This window comes from Schistocerca gregaria, chromosome 2 (genome assembly GCF_023897955.1).
Source record: "Schistocerca gregaria isolate iqSchGreg1 chromosome 2, iqSchGreg1.2, whole genome shotgun sequence".
NCBI classification, from domain to species: Eukaryota; Metazoa; Arthropoda; class Insecta; order Orthoptera; family Acrididae; genus Schistocerca; species Schistocerca gregaria.
In genome coordinates, this window is record NC_064921.1 from 395,400,581 (window position 1) to 395,420,068 (window position 19,488).

The 19,488-nt window shown below is 46.3% G+C and overlaps 1 protein-coding gene across 2 annotated transcripts in view; it reads left to right on the plus strand.

The window, feature by feature from the left end:
• Nucleotides 1-19,488, plus strand: part of LOC126322174 (sodium/hydrogen exchanger 9B2-like) — a 166,340-nt gene that overhangs the window by 119,046 nt on the left and 27,806 nt on the right. For both annotated transcript variants that reach the window (XM_049994264.1, XM_049994263.1), the window contains exon 7: nt 2,903-3,009. In XM_049994264.1, the coding sequence (XP_049850221.1) occupies nt 2,903-3,009 (107 nt within the window). The remainder of the gene's footprint in view (nt 1-2,902; nt 3,010-19,488) is intronic.

Genomic DNA, 19,488 nt, shown 5'->3' on the forward strand with positions numbered 1-19,488 from the left:
CCACGTAGTGTACTCCCGAAAACTTGAGAAGTACAGGGCGGTTATAATTAAACTTTCGATACTTGAGCCAGTGTACGTGGAAAACTGTTCACCGTATGGATACCCAACGTTACAGGAATGAATTTCAGACTGTGAGCTGCAGGATTTGCGTTGTTAGTGGAGTTAGTGTCGTGACTTGTCATTAGGCGCCGGTGCTGGTTCGGCGGCGTAGTGTTGAGGCACAAGCATCAGTATACATTACAGTTGCATACAGTCAACATGGGTCTGGAAAAGGCGAGCAGGGCTTTAGTCGTAAAGCTGTTTTACTAAAACAACAGCGCTGCTGATCTTCCCGAGTTTCGACGCATTAAAGGAACTAAATGGCGATTTGCGAAATGCTCCTGAGATAGGCTGACGCCAGTTGCTGAAGAAGTTACTGTGCCATGGCTGCAAATATTGAACACAATGTCCGATCTTCAAGCAGTGCACGAACTGTGTCACGACAGCTGTACATTCCATGGTCCACCGTTCCAAAAATCCTCCGCAGAACTGTGAAATTGCATGTCTAGTGTGGTGCCAGAGTGTAGACGTCCCTCACAGAAGCATCGTTTGTAATCTAGGACGCAAACATTGCACGCAGACAACAAATGTTACCCTCTCATGTAGGAATTAGAATGTGCTTCTTTCAACAGTTTATTCGTTAGCTCTCTTCCGCACGTCGTTCTCGCTGACAGAAATGTTCAGTGTCATGTGGAACTACGATCAGCTGTGGGAAACGGCAAAAAAGTCCGTCACAGGTGGATATTGCGGCCATACTCCATAATAATGCTACAGCCCACACTGCAGACATCATCAAGAACTGAATTCAACGATGGGAGAGGAAAAATCTCTCTCACCCACCCTACTCATCAGGCCCCAGTTTTTGTGACTTCGACTTCATTGCGCAACTGAAGAAACCATTGCGTGGGATTCGCTTTGCAAACGGGGCGGTTATTGTCACGGCATTTCGGCGGCATGTGGCACACATTGATGGCAATGCCGATGGCACACAACACCTTCCCTATCGTTGGCAACGCTGTCTGCGGCCACTGGCGGACTATTTTGAAAGACAGTAGTTGATTTTAATTAATTTTTGTTCCATTTGTATTGTGCACAATACATTTCAGAGTTCCAATGGGTGTGTTTCATTTTGCCCTCTGCCGCGATCTCCTGCGCTGGAACCTTATTTTATGTCGGCGTTCTGATGCACGTTGTTCAACGCTCATCGTGAAATTCCCAGGTCGGCGCATTATGTAAGATAATACCATAGTTGTCATGACTTATGAAATGACCCTTGTGCAATAGCAACAGACTGTCTAAACTTCGGCAACGTCATAACTTGCACTATATAAGATCGAAATCTTCAGTCACCATTATGAGTATCGCACTTCAGCACTACGACTGTGAACACTGCTTACAGACTACGTTTACGCGAGCGTGTAAATGAGGGGAGTGCTCTTTCTTTTCTGTGAACTTGCCGGTTGTACCTGTGAATGCGCATTTTCACGTGGCCGTAATGTTACTTGTCAGGTCACAAGCCCAACTTCATGAACAGACCCTCACGCAAGCAACTGAGACGTATCCTGTCTTAAACAAAGCTTGTAGCTTCTAGAAATCCTTGCTATATTTTAACCTCTTAGTTTCCATGCTACCATATCCTCAGTGGCTGTGAAATTTGAAAATAGATACATGTAATAATACAAAAATCTTCAACTAAAATATTTTTTGGCGTGAGGGGGTCCTGATTTTCATGACCCTCGCACCCCCGCCCTGCCCTTTTAACCCTGCCTAGCTACCTCTCTTCTGGTTTCGGAATTTCACAGGAGTTCTCCTGTACACCTCGCTGAGCCAGCGATTCTGGAAGGAAGAATAATGTCGTGAAATGACTTAGGCACAGCCTAAGGCATTGTTTCCAGAACTAATATTTCACTCTGCAGCGGAATGCGCGCCGTTTTGAAACTTCCTGTCACACGATTTTCTGATTTAGTGTCTCATAGCTAAAATACGCCATTAAGTGTCGATTTTGAACAGTTTTAATGTGCCAGGAAGTCTGAAAACAGGGCACACTCCACTGCAAGGTGAAAGATTCATTTTAGACACGTAAAAAAAAAAATCTTTCCCGAAAGGCGAATCTCAGTTAGTGACCTCCGGAAGGTTTTGGTGGAAACAACAATGGCAATAAAAATTAATTAATGAGGCCTAGAGGAGAGATCAAGTAGCCTGAATTTAAAGGTGACTGCTGGTGACTGCAGGTCTACGTCTGAGTCCCGGTCTGGAACATATACATAAGCACCTACAACTGTGAATACTTCGCTTTTAAAGGAGTTGAACTTGTGTATCCAGAAACTGCTGACTCTAGTAGTCATCATGTAACATTCTCGCTGCTGTGAAGTACCTCGCAGGTTTTGATTTACATTAGTTGAAATTATATCTACAGCACAATCTGCTTCATTCCACATACTTATTTGTTCTGCCGAAATAATTAAACAGCTATCCTTTAGCTGTGGCGAACTACCGCTTTCTGTACCTTACGATGAGACTGTTGGTTAGTGCATGGGATTAGCAACAACTACATAAAACTGATTTTGAAAGCAATTTCTGCTGGCTTATAGATATAACTAGCAAATACGGCTTTAGTTAAATTAGGCTTATTGCAAGTTAGAGGGAGAATAATGTTAAAGTATTATTTTTATTATTGCACTGTTATTGTGAAAAACTTGTTAATCTAAGTACAAAATGGGTCTATTTTAGCTTCGCTATTTTCAGGAACCTTACTAACATTTTTTCAGGTTTTCACGGAACACACAAAAAACAATATTACACATCAAACACAGTATTACATATAATGTAACAATGTTTTAAGCGCTGTCTATTTTTCCTGCAGGAAACCTCACCATGAAGATTATTGAAGGACCTCTCGGAATTATTATTGGCCTCGCTTTCGGTATTGCCTGGGGCGTCATTCTGTACTTCTTTCCAAAGCCGGAAGATGTAAGTTCAAATATACTGCTATAAACACCCTGTGTTAGTTTTTTAACCAACAGCATTGTTAAAAAAAAGCATCAAACTGCCCTTCAATGAATGCTGATTATCGAGAGTCTATGACGATATCGAAGACTACTGCTTAAGCTGGACCATGAAGTGTACTAATTACGTGAGGAAAGTGAGCCAGTGCGCAATTTATAAACCCCTGCTGACGTAACTCCCGTACACCGACATTATCTTGCCTTATGAAACCGTTCTAAATGTCTCATTGTCTGAAGTCGGTAATCGTGGGGACTAAGTGACGCCTTTACACTGTCGTACGAGGAACGGCGTGAGTCATTCCCAAGGATGAGTCGTGTATGGTGAGAGGCTAAATCCTCGCTCCAGTTGTTGGTTACCGGGATGTTCCATTCCAACTACACCATGGACGCCACTACTAGAACCGCAAAGCTTCACTTTCAAGCAAGCGTTAGAATTATATATTCTGGTGTATGATATATACACTCCTGGAAATTGAAATAAGAACACCGTGAATTCATTGTCCCAGGAAGGGGAAACTTTATTGACACATTCCTGGGGTCAGATACATCACATGATCACACTGACAGAACCACAGGCACATAGACACAGGCAACAGAGCATGCACAATGTCGGCACTAGTACAGTGTATATCCACCTTTCGCAGCAATGCAGGCTGCTATTCTCCCATGGAGACGATCGTAGAGATGTTGGATGTAGTCCTGTGGGACGGCTTGCCATGCCATTTCCACCTGGCGCCTCAGTTGGACCCGCGTTCGTGCTGGACGTGCAGACCGCGTGAGACGACGCTTCATCCAGTCCCAAACATGCTCAATGGAAGACAGATCCGGAGATCTTGCTGGCCAGGGTAGTTGACTTACACCTTCTAGAGCACGTTGGGTGGCACGGGATACATGCGGACGTGCATTGTCCTGTTGGAACAGCAAGTTCCCTTGCCGGTCTAGGAATGGTAGAATGATGGGTTCGATGACAGTTTGGATGTACCGTGCACTATTCAGTGTCCCCTCGACGATCACCAGAGGTGTACGGCCAGTGTAGGAGATCGCTCCCCACACCATGATGCCGGGTGTTGGCCCTGTGTGCCTCGGTCGTATGCAGTCCTGATTGTGGCGCTCACCTGCACGGCGCCAAACACGCATACGACCTTCATTGGCACCAAGGCAGAAGCAACTCTCATCGCTGAAGACGACACGTTTCCATTCGTCCCTCCATTCACGCATGTCGCGACACCACTGAAGGCGGGCTGCACGATGTTGGGGCGTGAGCGGATGACGGCCTAACGGTGTGCGGGACCGTAGCCCAGCTTCATGGAGACGGTTGCGAATGGTCCTCGCCGATACCCCAGGAGCAACAGTGTCCCTAATTTGCTGGGAAGTGGCGGTGCTGTCCCCTACGGCACTGCGTAGGATCCTACGATCTTGGCGTGCATCCGTGCGTCGCTGCGGTCCGGTCCCAGGTCGTCGGGCACGTGCACCTTCCGCCGACCACTGGCGACAACATCGATGTACTGTGGAGACCACACGCCCCACGTGTTGAGCAATTCGGCGGTACCTCCATCCGGCCTCCCGCATGCCCACTATACGCCCTCGCTCAAAGTCCGTCAACTGCACATACGGTTCACGTCCACGCTGTCGCGGAATGCTACCAGTGTTAAAGACTGCGATGGAGCTCCGTATGCTACGGCAAACTGGCTGACACTGACGGCGGCGGTGCACAAATGCTGCGCAGCTAGCGCCATTCGACGGCCAACACCGCGGTTCCTGGTGTGTCTGCTGTGCCGTGCGTGTGATCATTGCTTGTACAGCCCTCTCGCAGTGTCCGGAGCAAGTATGGTGGGTCTGACACACTGGTGTCAATGTGTTCTTTTTTCCATTTCCAGGAGTGTAGTTGGCGTATTGTAATTAATGGTAAACACTGACACAAATGAAATCATATGATAACAGAAACAAAAACGTTCCAGTAAACTTGGGTCTCCCGATGTACCGTTAACTTTGATATGACGTGTTGTCCTATTTAAAACAAATGGCTCAAATGGCTCTGAGCACTATGGGACTTAACTTCTGAGGTCATCAGTCCCACAGAACTTAGAACTACTTAGACCTAACTAACCTAAGGATAGCACACACATCCATGCCCGAGGCAGGATTCGAACCTGCGACCGTATCGGCCGCGCGGTTCCAGACTGTAGCGCCTAGAACCGTTCGGCAACCTCGGCCGGCTAAAACAAATGAATCTGCAATTATAGTCCCATTTGTGTAATTCCTTCGAGCTGTGTCTTTCTTGTCTTACACTGTATTAGCTGCCCCTTTAATTGATCTCCTATTTCACGCAGGCTACATAACCAAAAAACACAATACTGCTTCAGCTCGTTGTATGTTACAATATGTGCTCCCCTTGTCCTCGCATTTGAATGAAATACTGCATTCGTCTCATAGCGAATTACGAATTCTTTCAAACGACACAGGATTATCTAGTAAATTTTCACAAGACCGTATAATCCGGTGTCCCGGTTCCTCAACCATAGTCACAGAAATGCTGTACACTTCAATGTTGAGACGATCCCTTACAGTAAAAACAAGAGAATTGAGGTCAGAAATCGGAGAATACGGTTCAGACCGTGCTCAATCTATCGATCTTCCAGTCTGCTGGCGCATTAGATGTTGTCTTACATCACTAGCAAGAGGTACTAGTACTCTATTATACATGTGCTACATTCCCTGGCCACTGGGTATGACTGAAACATGAGCCCAATTAAACGGGCACCTAATCGAAATACAGTCTAAGACAAAAAAAGACACATCTCGAAGGAATGACACAAATGGGACGATAATCGGTTGATGTGATGTATATGTACAGATAAACGAATTCTAATTTCAGAAAAATCTGATGATTTATTCAATAAAATTGGAAATGAGCGTTGGGCGTCATTGGTTGGGAGGTCCGGCAGGTCCGGCCACCTTGGTGCAGGTCTTATTTCATTCGACGCCACATAGGGCGACCTGCGCGCCGGATGGGGATGAAATGATGATGAAGACAACACAACACCCAGTCCCTGAGCTGAGAAAATCCCCGACCCAGTCGGGAATCGAACCCGGGCCCCTTAAGACGGCAGTCCGTCCCGCTCACCATTCAGCAATCGGGGCGGACATTTATTCAACAGAAAGAGCTTCACAAACTGAGCAAATCAATAATGCGTTGATCCACATAAGGCCCTTCTGCAAGCAGTTATTCGGCTTGGCACTGATTAACAGAGTCGTTGGATGTCCCCATGAGGGTTGTCTCGCCAGATTCTGTCCATTTGATGGCTTAAATCGGCAAAAACCCGAGCTCGTTGGATGGCTTCGTCCATAATCCCCCAAACGTTCTCAATTTGTGAGAGATCCGGCGAACTTGCTAACCAAGGTACTGTTTGGCAAGTACGAAGACGAGCAGTAGAAACTCTCGGCGTGTGCGGGCGGGAATTATCTCACTGAAATATAAGCGCAGGATGGCGTGCATGGAGGGCAACAAAACGGGATCTTGAATATACTCATCGTACCGCTGTGCTGTAAGGGTGAAGCGGATGACAACCAAAGGCGTCCTGCTATCACATGAAATGGCACCTCAGACTATCACTTTTGGCTGTCATGCCACATGACGGGTGACAGTCAGGTCGGCATTCAACCACTGTCTGGGGTGTCGGCAAACACGTCTGGTCATCGAGGCCTCCACTCTCATGGACTGGAACAGCACTATCTTCAGTGATGAGTCCCGCTTAGAACTGGACTCCACGTCGCTCGCCATGTGGCCCGACAACCAGCAATGATGGTCTGGGGTGCCATTTCATTTCATAGCAGGATCTCTTTGGTTGTCAACAACGGCGCCCTTACAGCACAGCGTTACATTGACGTTATTACACGCCCGTTTTGTTGCCCTTCATGGTAAGCCATTCTGGGTTTACATTTGAGCAAGATAATGCCCGGTCGCACATGGCGAGAGTTTCTACCGCTAGTTTTCGTCACTGCCAAACCCTGCCCAGGACAGCAAGATCACCGGACCCTCCCCTAACTGGGAACGTTTGGAGCATTATGGGCAGGATCCTCCAGCCAGCATGAATTTTGGCAATCGAATGCATCAGTTGGACAGAATTTGAGTCTGGTAACTGTGGTGGGCAGGGGAGATGCGACAGTTCATCCTCGTGTTCACAAAACCAGTCCTGGGCGATGCGAACTGAGCGAACAGCGTCTTGGAATACAGCATCACCATTGGTGAACAAACATTGTACCTTGGGTTGGACATGACCAGCCGAAATGGTCACATAATCCTAGACAGTGGTGCGACCCTGCAGATCGACCATGGGGCCAATAGAATACCATGCTATGGCTGCCCAAATCATCACTGAACCCCGCCATGTTTTGCTCTTAGGACTTAAATTTGGCCAGGAATTGGAAATATTGTGAAATGAGACCCATTGATTTATAGCCCAGGTTTCATGGCTTCGGAACCGCGTTTTTCTGCTACGGGCATCTGCGTCACGGATGAGTGGTTTCGGAATTCTAATTCACTGCCTGTGGAGGTTTCTGCGTGCTGTTATAAGGCTGACAAGGATCTAGAGTTCAACACGCAATTGTGCAGTAATTTTTACAGCTTTCATCCTCTTATTTTTCGTCACAACCTTATTCAGGTCATTCAACACACACTTTCCTCCGAGTTGTCACTTAGCGGATGATGTTTTTCCATTTTCTGTGCATACAGTATAAATCTTCGATACGGTGCGTTTTGAAACATTTTGGCTAGCTTGATTCCGTTGTTTTGCGATTCCGCTGTATTTTTCCTTTTAACGATAAATTAAATATTCTGAGATACCGTCGCAGGTGTTTCCCTAGCCCGTCTCGCATCCGGTAGTAACGGGGTTTGAATCTCGGTTCCGACACCCAAATACAGAATTTTGTGGTTTTCCTGTACCGATTAACAAGAAGTACCGGCATTGTCGCACTGAAAAACACATATTCGGTTTACTTCCTCATTTTTGTCCTGTAAGAACATGTTGTCGATTGCACTTCAGACCTTTATCTTCCCGCCTTTTTATAAACTTTGAATAAAAATTTGCTTAAAGTCTTGTGCTGTTCTTGTTTATATCTCTTTAGGAAAAGTTTCCCCATTCATTTAGCTTCTACACAAAGTTTCAAATATTTACAAATACTGTTCCTGTTTCTTCACCGTCTGCATCTGACGTCTGTGTGTGTTGTGCTCCAGATGAGCAGTTTGCAATTATAGTTCTCAATTTGAAATCAAAATTTAATACTGATCTCTTCCTTTTCTTGAATAAAGCTTTCTTTATCTGCACCAGCTTTCTCGTCTGTAGTCAATGCGTGCGTACTCGAAAGTACATCGAGGTGAAGAAAGCCATGGGATACCAATATGCGTGTATACAGATGGCGGTAGAATCGCTTACACAAGGTATAAAGTGGCAGTGCATTGGCGGAGCTGTCATTTGTATTCAGGCGATTCATGCGAAAAGGTTTGTAACGTGATTACGGCCGCACGTTGCGAATTAAAAGACTTTGAACGGGGACTGGCAGTTCTACTTCGGAAATCGTTAGGGAATTCAACATTCTAATATCCACAGTGTCAAAAGGGTACCGAGAATACCAAATTTCAGGCATTATCTCTCACCAAGGTCATCACTTAACGACCGAGAGCAGCAGCATTTGCGCAGAGTTGTCTGTGCTAACAGACGAGGAACACTGCGTGAAAAAACTGCAGAAATCAATGTGAGGTGTACGACGAACGCAACCGTTAGGGCAGTACGGCGAAATTTGGCGTTAATGGGCTTTGGTAGCAGAAGACCGACGCGTCTGCAGCTCTTCTCCTTGGCTTGTGACCACATCAGTTGGACATTAGGCTGCTCCGATTAGTCCCGATTTCAGCTGATAAGAGCTGATAGTAGGATTCGAAAGTGCCTCAGACTCCACGAAGCCATGGACTCAAATTGTCATCAAGGCACTGTGCAAGCTGGTGGTGCCTCCATAATGGTGTGGGCTGTTTACGTGGAATGGACTGGGTCCTCTGGTGAAACTGAGCCTATCTTTGACTGGAAATGGTTATACTTGGCTCCTAGGATACCATTTTCAGCCGGACAACGATGATTTTTTTATGAATGACAATGTGTTGTGTCTCTGGGCCACAAATGTTCGCAATTGATTTGAGGAATATTCTGGACAGTTGGAGCGACTGATATGGCCACCCATATAGCTCGACGTGGACCCTATCGAACGTTTATAGCACATATTGGAGAAGTCAGTTTGTGCACAAAGTCGTGCACCGGCAACACTTTCGCCATTGTGTACGGCTGTATAGGCCGGTCGGAGTGGCCGAGCGGCTCTAGGCGCTTCAGTCTGGAACCGCGCGACCGCTATGATCGCAGGTTCGAATCCTGCCTCGGGCATGGATGTGTGTGTTGTCCTTAGGTTAGTTAGGTTTAAGTAGCTCTAAGTTCTAGGGGACTGCTGACCTCAACAGTTAAGTTCCATAATGCTCAAAGCCATTTTTTGTGCGGCTATAGAGGCAATATTTCAGCAGGGGACTTCCGACTACTTCTTGAATCCATGTCACCTCGAGTTCGTGCAGTATGCCAGGCAAAAGGAGGTCCGACACAATGTTGGGAGATATCCCATGACTTCCGTCAGGTCAGTGCATATGCTAAGCAGGCTGTCCATTGAACAATTGTTCCAAGATTTTGTTACTTCCACCCCGATCAGCTATATGCTCGTGAACCCAAGCTCCTTCGACAACATTTCGGAAGTTGTTCAGTGACATTTTATGACTATATTTTCATAAGAGATTTGTTGTCTCCTGTGGCTCGTTACATCGTAACTGAATTTTATTTGATTTCTTTCCCCTGTTTATCTTCGTGTTTGTATTACGCTGCAAGTATCCGCACAACAGAGAGAATGTCGACGGTATGCGTTGTGCGTCTTGTATGGTCACAAACTTGTTTCGTTCACTCACAGTACTTGCAGTTGACAACAGTAACGCGCACTTTTCTCTTCGCCCTCAAACTTGCGCTCATTACTGCTGGGGTATGCCTCGGGTGTGCTTTTCCGACAGTATCAGTTGCACGTTGTCTGTGATACACAGAAGTACGGACAGTTCAGTGCTGAAGAGCTGATCGATATACCTCTCACGTATGGGATCACTAAATGTAATGAAAGAGCCCAAAAAGTGTATGGTCAGCTTTTACCGTAGCGACGGCAGTATCATCACAATACTTTTGGATCTGGAGATAGTGCTGTACGTTTTGAACTTGCATATGACAGCCTTTTTCATTATTGCGAAAGTATTTTCATGAAAACAAAGATAACCGGCGTAACAAACCGAATACATTACAGTTGCATTATTACTACGTAACGAGCGAGCGGACATCACAAGTCCTTTATATCGAAATATTCACAAACTGTTCCTGAACAACAGCTGAAATTTTATCAGTGGAGCCCGGCTTCACCCAGTGAAAAGGAAAAAGCTTCGACCTACACTCCTGGAAATGGAAAAAAGAACACATTGACAGCGGTGTGTCAGACCCACCATACTTGCTCCGGACACTGCGAGAGGGCTGTACAAGCAATGATCACACGCACGGCACAGCGGACACACCAGGAACCGCGGTGTTGGCCGTCGAATGGCGCTAGCTGCGCAGCATTTGTGCACCGCCGCCGTCAGTGTCAGCCAGTTTGCCGTGGCATATGGAGCTCCATCGCAGTCTTTAACACTGGTAGCATGCCGCGACAGCGTGGACGTGAACCGTATGTGCAGTTGACGGACTTTGAGCGAGGGCGTATAGTGGGCATGCGGGAGGCCGGATGGACGTACCGCCGAATTGCTCAACACTTGGGGCGTGAGGTCTCCACAGTACATCGATGTTGTCGCCAGTGGTCGGCGGAAGGTGCACGGATGCACGCCAAGACCGTAGGATCCTACGCAGTGCCGTAGGGGACCGCACCGCCACTTCCCAGCAAATTAGGGACACTGTTGCTCCTGGGGTATCGGCGAGGACCATTCGCAATCGTCTCCATGAAGCTGGGCTACGGTCCTGCACACCGTTAGTCCGTCTTCCGATCACGACTCAACATCGTGCAGTCCGCCTCCAGTGGTGTCTCGACAGGCGTGAATGGAGGGACGAATGGAGACGTGTCGTCTTCAGCGATGAGAGTCGCTTCTGCCTTGGTGCCAATGATGGTCGTATGCGTGTTTGGCGCCGTGCAGGTGAGCGCCACAATCAGGACTGCATACGACCGAGGCACACAGGGCCAACACCCGGCATCATGGTGTGGGGAGCGATCTCCTACACTGGCCGTACACCTCTGGTGATCGTCGAGGGGACACTGAATACTGCACGGTACATCCAAACTGTCATCGAACCCATCGTTCTACCATTCCTAGACCGGCAAGGGAACTTGCTGTTCCAACAGCACAATGCACGTCCACATGTATCCCGTGCCACCCAACGTGCTCTAGAATGTGGAAGTCAACTACCCTGGCTAGCAAGATCTCTGGATCTGTCCCCCATTGAGCATGTTTTGGACTGGATCATGCGTCGTCTCACGCGGTCTGCATGTCCAGCACGAACGCTGGTGCAACTGAGGCGCCAGGTGGAAATGGCATGGCAAGCCGTTCCACAGGACTACATCCAGCATCTCTACGATCGTCTCCATGGGAGAATAGCAGCCTGCATTGCTGCGAAAGGTGGATATACACTGTACTAGTGCCGACATTGTGCATGCTCTGTTGCCTGTGTCTATGTGCCTGTGGTTCTGTGATTGTGATCATGTGATGTATCTGACCCCAGGAATGTGTCAATAAAGTTTCCACTTCCTGGGACAATGAATTCACTGTGTTCTTATTTCAATTTCCAGGAGTGTATTTGTAATACTGTCATATTGTAGTTTTGCATTGTAAGAGCATAGCCGCTTGTCGCGATGGCAGCTTGGTGCTTACTTTGCTTTGCATGAACACTTAACACCTCACCCTACACTGGGCAGACCCGTATTACCTTGAAGAGATGGCAACCGCATGTCAAGCGTTAGTCGTTAACGTGTCACCCACGCCGCGCGGAGTCAACGTGTGTTTCTCTATCAGGCAGGTTTTCGCAGTCGCCTAACTTTTAGGGCGTGTAAAAATGTTATTCCTTACTTTGAGTAAACAGTTGCTTGGTTCCATAGTTAAATGTAATCAAGCAGTCGTCTGTACATATTACTGAATTAAAAGTCCCACTCCAGTGTTTGTTGTCAGTCTGTGAAGGCTGTTTTTAGGAACTACTGTAGGGATTTTGATACGGTTTTCACTGATAAACTATGATAAAGGTTTGTCTCTACACAAGCTGATCAAAAGTATGCGGAGGCTCCTATGTAATGCGGAATTACCCACTACTTGTCACGGCAGGTGGACGCGCCAGTGTAGAAGAAGAGGTAGAGTATTGCGTTGTCCGTAGAGAATCAGTAACAGCAGAAGAGTCGAACAGGAGAACTCATTGACTTCAAACGAGGATGTTACCTGAGTAAAAAAATATTCAAAGACACTTCAACCAGGGGCGGCCGGTGGGGAAACGGGACGGGGGGGTGGGGGGGGGGGGGAGATGGGATAGCAGTGGTGGCAGAAGCCCCTTGTGAGAATTCAGTTAGGTTCCGAATATGAAAAAGGATCTGTAACCGCAAAGCTCATATTTTTATGGCCAAAAAAACAAGATGATTATCACTAGAATGACCTGAAAATAACGATAAAATGACGCAAAAATGATGTATGGTGCGGCAAATAAAAGTGACCCGGAGAACAGATCCAGGTAGAATATCCGTCCGCATAATCGATTTGATGTGTCAGTCTCCTGCGACTGGCGTCGGATTGATTTGATAGGATTCTGAAGCAGTTTCTGGTGAACTGCAGCCACCTTTTCTGGTCTGCGGTCGCGTACCGCACTGTTTTTGATTGTTCAAAGCAGAACCCGTCTGAAGGCATTTTCGGACTAAGCGTTGTATGGCACTCTTTGCTGGCACTTTGAAACCATTAAAAATCTCAGCAGACAATTGAGCACATCGTTCCCACGACTTTGTTGTCACGTAATTTACCGCAATGAACGTCCGCTGCCTCACTAACACTGAAACAGCCCGCACTTCGCTCTGAACCCCTGTGGCTCACATGGAGGGCGTACGCATGGTGCACGCGTCACGGTGTGCGGTTATATGCATAAATTCACGTCCACTCGTATCCACCCGGCCTGATAAGTTTTGTTTTGTTTGCCCCACTCCGTATAAAACATATGTAAACTGAGGTACACACCGACGTGGCAAAAGTCACGGGATACGTCTTAATATCGTGTCAGACTTCCTTTTGGCCGGGATAGTGCTACAACTCGACGTGATATGGACTCAACAAGTCGTTGGAAGTTCTCTGTAGAAATGTTGAGCCACGCTGCCTCTATAGCAAGCCATGATTGCGAAAGTGTTGCCGGTGAAGTATTTTGTGCACAAACTGAATGTTCGATGGGACTCATGTGAAGCGATCTTTGTGGCCAAATAATTCGCTCGAATTGTCCAGAATATTTTTCAAACCAATCGCGAACAATTCTGGCCCGGTGATAAGGCGCATTGACATCCACAAAAATTCTAGCGTCGTTTGCGAACGTGACGTCCGTGAATAGCTGCAAATGTTCTACAAGTAGCCCAATATCCAGAGGGCTCAGTCCATTCCGTGCAACCACAGCCCGCACCATTATGGAGCCACCACCAGCCTGTACAGTGCCTTGTTCACAACTTGGCGCCATGGCTTCGTGGGGTCTGCGCCACGCGGAACCCCACCATCAGCTCTTACCAGCTGAAATCTGGACTCATCTGACCAGGACGCGGTGTTCCAGTCGTCTACGCTGGTCACGAGACCAGCAGAGCCGCTACAGGCGATGTAGTGCTGTTAGCAAAGGCACTTGCGTCAATCGTCTGCTACCATAGCCCATTAACGCCAAATTTCACCGCACTATCCTAAAGGATACGTTCGTCGTACGTCCCACATTAATGTCTCTTATTGTTTGACGCTATGTTGCTTGTCTGTTAGCACTGACAATTCTACGCTAACGCTGCTGCTCTGAGTCGTTACGTGAACGGCGTCGTCCACTGTGTTGTCCGTGGTGAGGGATAAAGCCCGGTATTCTCGACACATGGAATGTCCTTGCGTCTAGTTACATGTATCATTCCGCGCTCAAGTATTTTAATTCCCGTCGAGTGGCCATAGTCACGTCGGAAACCTTTCCACATGAATCCCCTGAATACAAATGATAGCTCCATCCGTGCACTGCCCTTTTATAAGTTGAGTATACGATACTGTCGCACCCGGATATGTGCATATCGCTATCGCACCTCAGTGTAAAATGAACTACAGTAATGAAAAGCTTCATGCCAGGTTGGAACTCAAATTACAAAAAGAAATTTAGTTTAAAATCCTTACGTTTTCCTTTAGAAAATCAAAATTCTTTGAAGATGCACGAAAATTGTATAACCATCGTAGAGCTATTGTAAGGTGGCTATAACTTCGCACCTTACAAACATCCATCCACATACTTTGCCGTGATCAACAAATACAATTAGATATGATTTAGTAGGTTGTACATCGTACATATGAATATTTAAAGGAGAATGACATTGTCACGTACGCCTTGTAAATACTTGTTAACGCTTATTGCATGGAAGGTGACGCAGTGTGTTTATTATAAAAACGGCGTGATCAATGATTGACTATACTAGTAGAAGTTGGAACGCCAGTTGAGATGAAACGGCAGGCAGAACTCAAGCTCTGGGTGGAAGGCCCACGCAGGTGTTAGTACTGCTTAAGCACAGGAAGTGCCGTCGTGGCACCTGAGCTCTGGAGCACAATAGCGTGACGGCCGGCCGCTATTGTAGTAGGGACCGGAAGGATAAACAGATAATACTTCCGAACTCTGCAAATTTTGGATACAGGTGAGAGGATCGAAGAAGCGGCACCTCGGAAAACACGCAGGCTGGGTTATTTCCAAGGATTCTTACTCAGAAGTGTACCATTGTACAAGTATAGGTTTTTCCTGGCAAACTTTCCGCGCTGGATGACAAAAGACTAAAATATGGTTGGTAGACATTCGGAAGAATCTGTAGAGATGGAGAATATTCCGTGGTTTCTGGAATATGATTCTTTTCGGAATTACGAGGGTGGAAAGCCGAGCCTTGCTGGGAAGCCAGCGGTGGAGAGACGATGTCTTCCGTTGTGAGCACCCTTGTGTGAAGTTCGCTCGATATCAGCTTTGTTGATACAGACGGACTTGCTGTCTTTGCTTTCAGGAGAGTTTATAGTTGGAACAGTTAGGTACTGTCCTGTTGCGAACCTAAGCGATTCTGGACTTCACCTCCGGTTTGGAAGTCGTCGTCGAGTACGTATTGTACAGCAATTTAGAGCACTGCCTCTGCCTATACTTACGTCGAGACGTTATCTGAACTCCGTCTTTGTGGCTGGGAGTTCGCGTTTCTCGTCTGTAGAGCACAGTGGGGAGAAGACAGTATTAGAGTATGTTAGTCAGAGGACCGCCTTCTGCCGTCCTAGTGTTTGAAGGAGTTTATTAGTGGCTGGAGTTCTTCCATCGTCGCAGACGAGTACGAGAACCATCACTTCGACGCACCGTATCGCAAATTGCTTCGGCTTATTAGCGCTATAAAAGCTAAACAGCTGTGATCACGTTAGTTTATTTCTACTGAGGTTCCACACCACCGTAGATCATCTTTGAAAGTAGTGTCTTCCTGTGTTTGGTACGTAGATGATGTCAATCATTCCGCGTTATTGAAATTAGATTGCGCAGTCATACTAAAGGGCAGCGTTGGGCAATTGATTAGTGATTTTACTTAGGAAATGTAAACTTTGTAACATAAAGTTTTTTTTTAAATCTACAATAAATATATAAGCAGGAACAACGTTTATCATTTTGTAGTATTACTTGCCTTGACCATTCATTTATGTTTAGGTTGTAATTTATATGTTAGTCCATCAAGAGATCCTAAAATCTGCTTCAGAGGGTAGCCAGACAGGGCCAAATCTTCATTTTAGCGTTTATTATTTTCCGTTGCACTTTTTTTTTTTTTTTTACACCCGCCTGGAGTAGCATCATAGACTATTGCAGTGTTTGACACTCAGCACACAGAGCTACTCGAAAGTGAAGCAACATCTGCCTGTAGTTGGAAAATTTTGCGACATTTACTAGGACAACTGGAGTGTGTACTTTCATACTGTCCTTTAGTTAAAAAAAGGGATCTAAAAAATCAACAGGCCGATATAGATATTTCACAAACGGACATTAAGGCGCACGAAGTCCACTAGCAAGTAAATATGGTGTGCTCCCGTTATACCCTTAAGAGAAAACTAAATGGGGAAGGATGTAAACACATTTTACAGAATTGTGTACTGCGTACATCAGAGGAACAGTTCGTAGACGGTGATTGTGTCAGCATGACAATGCACTCTATCGTAAAGCAGCATCTGTGAGGCGGCGGGTTGTGGACAGTAACTCTCCTGTAATAGGGAAGCCTGTTTAGACTCCAGAACTGAGCTCAATGGAACTCCTTTGGAATGACTGAAAGTGTCGACTTCGTTCCCGACCTCAGCATCCAGCTTTATTACCTTCCTTGTTTTTGGGCTCTTCTACACCTACATGCATACTCTCCCAGCCACCATACTGTGCTTGGCGCAGGAAGAACGGGCTACCCAGACATTCAGGCATCTTTCTCCACAGCAGAGTTCAATCCGTCATAAATGCGAAGTGATGATGATGATGTTTGGTTTGAGGGGCGCTCAACTGCGCGGTCATCAGCGCCCGTATAAAGTCCCAATGTTTACACAGTCCAATTTGTACACAATAACCTAGCCGCTGTCACGAAGATGATGATGGAGACAACACAAATACCCAGACCTCGGGCAGAGAAAATCCCCAACCCTGCCGGGAATCGAACCTGGGACCCGATGATCCGGAGGCAGGAACGCTAGCCACTAGACCACTAGCTGCGGACTAAATGCGAAGTGTGGACACTCTCCATATTAATGTCAATTTGTCTCCAGACACTTTTGATGAGATATTGTAGTTCAACCCTTCCAAATAACTACAAGGAGGCAACGGAATTTCACATCCCTCTCTGTCGGAGCCAACGCCAATAACAATGGTATGTGCCCTCGCTGTGTGAGATACCAGGACGCTGTAACACGCACTACCGAACAGTGCACACATCATTCGTTTGGCCTCTTGGTATCCATATATTGAAGACTGTTGCTACCGGTAAGATGTAGGGCGAATTACCTAAAACTTACGACAAGTATTGTGGAAATGGAGAGTGCTATTGAAGTGCGGTTTTCACAGGATGGATTGTACTCAGGGGCTCATATTGTTAACCAATAAACTGATTGTAATAATACTTAGAAAGTGTATTATTTGTGCAAACATACATTTTTAAATGGGGCAATGCCTGTTGATATTAACAAACTAACAACAGGATACATTAGAATGTCAGTGGCGTCTGTTGTAGGACCCTAACGCGAGTCGTTTACGAGATATCATATTTTGAAAAGTTTCCATACCGATGCTTCTTTGTGCCATTCAACGTGCGTAGTTGCTAGGTACGATGATGTTACTTAAAATTTTAGTAAGCATCCTGTAATTGAGGCAAAATAGCGATCGGTATAAAATGCTAAAATCAAATAAAAATGGTCTCAAACGCATTTTCAGATTTTTATTCGTCAGCAACCGGTTTTGCACCTTTCCTTAGACCATCTTCGGGCTTTTCACCGCCATTATGGTTGCTGGTGGCGGTAGACGATGCGAGATCCGTAGAAGTAAGGATGAGCAATGACATCCTTACTTCTTCCGACCTCGCTCCGTCTGCTGCCACCGGCAGCCATAATGGCTGGGACAAGCCTGAAAATAGTCTGAGGAAAGGACCGAAACCCGTTGCTACCGAATAAAAATTTGAAAACGCGATCGAGACTGTTTTGACTTGATTTTTAACAAAGATGTTATGTTTGCTTGCAGTGTGCTTATGTGTTTCTAGAGTGTCTTGTGACTTGCTAGTCAGTCAGAGTGTGAGAGTCCAATCAGGAGGTCGTGAGTGCAGAAAAATCCGACATGCTTATGGTGCATAGAGAGTGTAGGAAGAATGCATTTCGTTCTTGTAAGGTGTATGTGGCAAGAAATCCTAAGAGACGTCAAACATCTTTACAATTACTTATCAATCTCTTCAACTAGTTACGTGAAAGTGGTAGTGTAACACCCAGACAACGTAACAGAAGAAAACAACTGATGACAGAGGAGGGAGAAATTAATGTTCTTGTTGCTGTTGCAGTTCATCCGCACGTTAGCTCCTGTGCAGTCGCACGAGGTAATGGCATGAGTCAGTCTCTATCGAATTAGGTTGCACCCCTGGAAACGATAACGAGAATAATGTTAACTTCTGTACATGGGCGATGAGACAGGATACTCCAGATCTGTCGTGTATCTTGTTTAGCGATGAAGCCAAATTTACCAGTCATAGCAAGGTTAAATGCCCGAAACATGCACTATTGGTCTGTCAAAATGGTTCAAATGGCTATAAGCCCTATGGGACTTAACATCTGGGCTCATGAGTCTCCTAGACTTAAAACAACCTAAACCTACCCAACCTGAGGACATCACACACATCCATGCCCGAGGCAGGATCCGAATCTGCGAACGTAGCAACAGCGCGGTTCCGGACTGAAGCGTCTAGAACACCTCGGCTACAGCGGCCGGCTATTGGTCTGTCGACGATCCCTGTTGACTTCGTAAGGTGGAGCGTGAGAGTTCATGGAGTTTAAACGTGTAATGTGGGATAGTGAGCCATCAGCTCATGGGCCCATTTTTCATAAACGGAACACTGAACTGCGCAGAAGTATCACGGCCTCTTAACAGACCATTTTCCACAGGCGCTAGAGGACGTTCCTCTGCAGACTAGGAGGAACCTGTGGTACCAACATGATGGCTGTCCAGCGCATAGTGCACAAAGTACCACAGCATGGTTGCATGAATTGTTTCCAAATCGTTGACGAACATGACTAGTACCTTAATCGGCTTATTCCCCAGATTTGACGCCTGTAATCTGTTTTCTGTGGGGAAAGCGGTAGAACGCTTTCGGCCCGTACTAGAATCTTACAACAAACACCACTGACTATTTTAAGTTGTTAATGTCAGTGGGCATTGTTCCATCTTAAAAAGTGTATGTCTGCACATAATGCACTTTCTCAGTATTATTACACTCTGTTGATTGACTAACATTACAAGCCCCTGACTACCAATCCATTCCGTAAAAACCGCACTACAAGCGCGAGATAAGCCACTGCAAATGTGAAATGCTGGTACATTAATAGCCTGTGCAACCGCCAGAATTTTGAACGTAATCAGCAAACCTA